Source organism: Pygoscelis adeliae, unplaced genomic scaffold (assembly GCF_000699105.1).
Source record: "Pygoscelis adeliae isolate BGI_AS28 unplaced genomic scaffold, ASM69910v1 Scaffold100, whole genome shotgun sequence".
In the NCBI taxonomy this organism is placed as follows: Eukaryota; Metazoa; Chordata; class Aves; order Sphenisciformes; family Spheniscidae; genus Pygoscelis; species Pygoscelis adeliae.
Window position 1 is genome coordinate 2,006,909 of NW_008824034.1, and position 667 is coordinate 2,007,575.

The 667-nt window shown below is 42.3% G+C and overlaps 1 protein-coding gene across 1 annotated transcript in view; it reads left to right on the top strand.

Moving 5' to 3' along the window:
- Nucleotides 1-667, top strand: part of NKRF (NFKB repressing factor) — a 4,663-nt gene extending 3,996 nt beyond the window's left edge. The window contains exon 3 of the mRNA XM_009331261.1: nt 3-667. Coding sequence (XP_009329536.1) covers nt 3-335 — 333 coding nt within the window. The 3' untranslated portion in view covers nt 336-667. The remainder of the gene's footprint in view (nt 1-2) is intronic.

Here is a 667-nt window from a genome sequence, read left to right on the forward strand (position 1 = left end):
TCTCAGTGAAGGAGCAGTTTAAAAGGGAAGGACTCGGGCTCGATGTGGAAAGGGTGAACAAAATCGCTAAAAGAGATATTGAAGAGATCATTCGAAACTATGCACGCTCAGAAAGTCACATTGACTTGACTTTCTCTCGAGAACTGACCATGGATGAGCGGAAGCAGATACATCAGATCGCCCAAAAATACGGTCTTAAAAGTAAATCTCACGGGCAGGGGCACAACAGGTACTTGGTGGTAAGCAGGAAGCGGCGCAAGGAAGATCTCTTAGACCAGCTGAAGCAAGAAGGCCAGGTTGGGCATTACGAACTGATCATGCCTCAAGCAAACTGAGGCTGGGTGTCCCGTTTTACCGGAGACCGAGCTTCCTAGGTATTCGATTAAAGAGAGAGATGCTGCATTTTTCTTGTTGTGGGTTATATTAACGTTAAGGTCTTCTACTTCGTTAATATAATTTCTAAAACGTTGTTAGGCGTTTAGAACTGACCGAGTTCTGTTCCAAGTACATTAGCACAACCCAAAAGCAGTAGTGCTGTTGCTGTATGTGTCTTTGATATTACTTGTTCCTTCACATTTTAATAGTTTTGTAATAGCAAAACCACACATCCAACGAGAAGGAATTTGACATCATTAAAAATTATAGTTCCCTTCTTCTTCTTGACCAA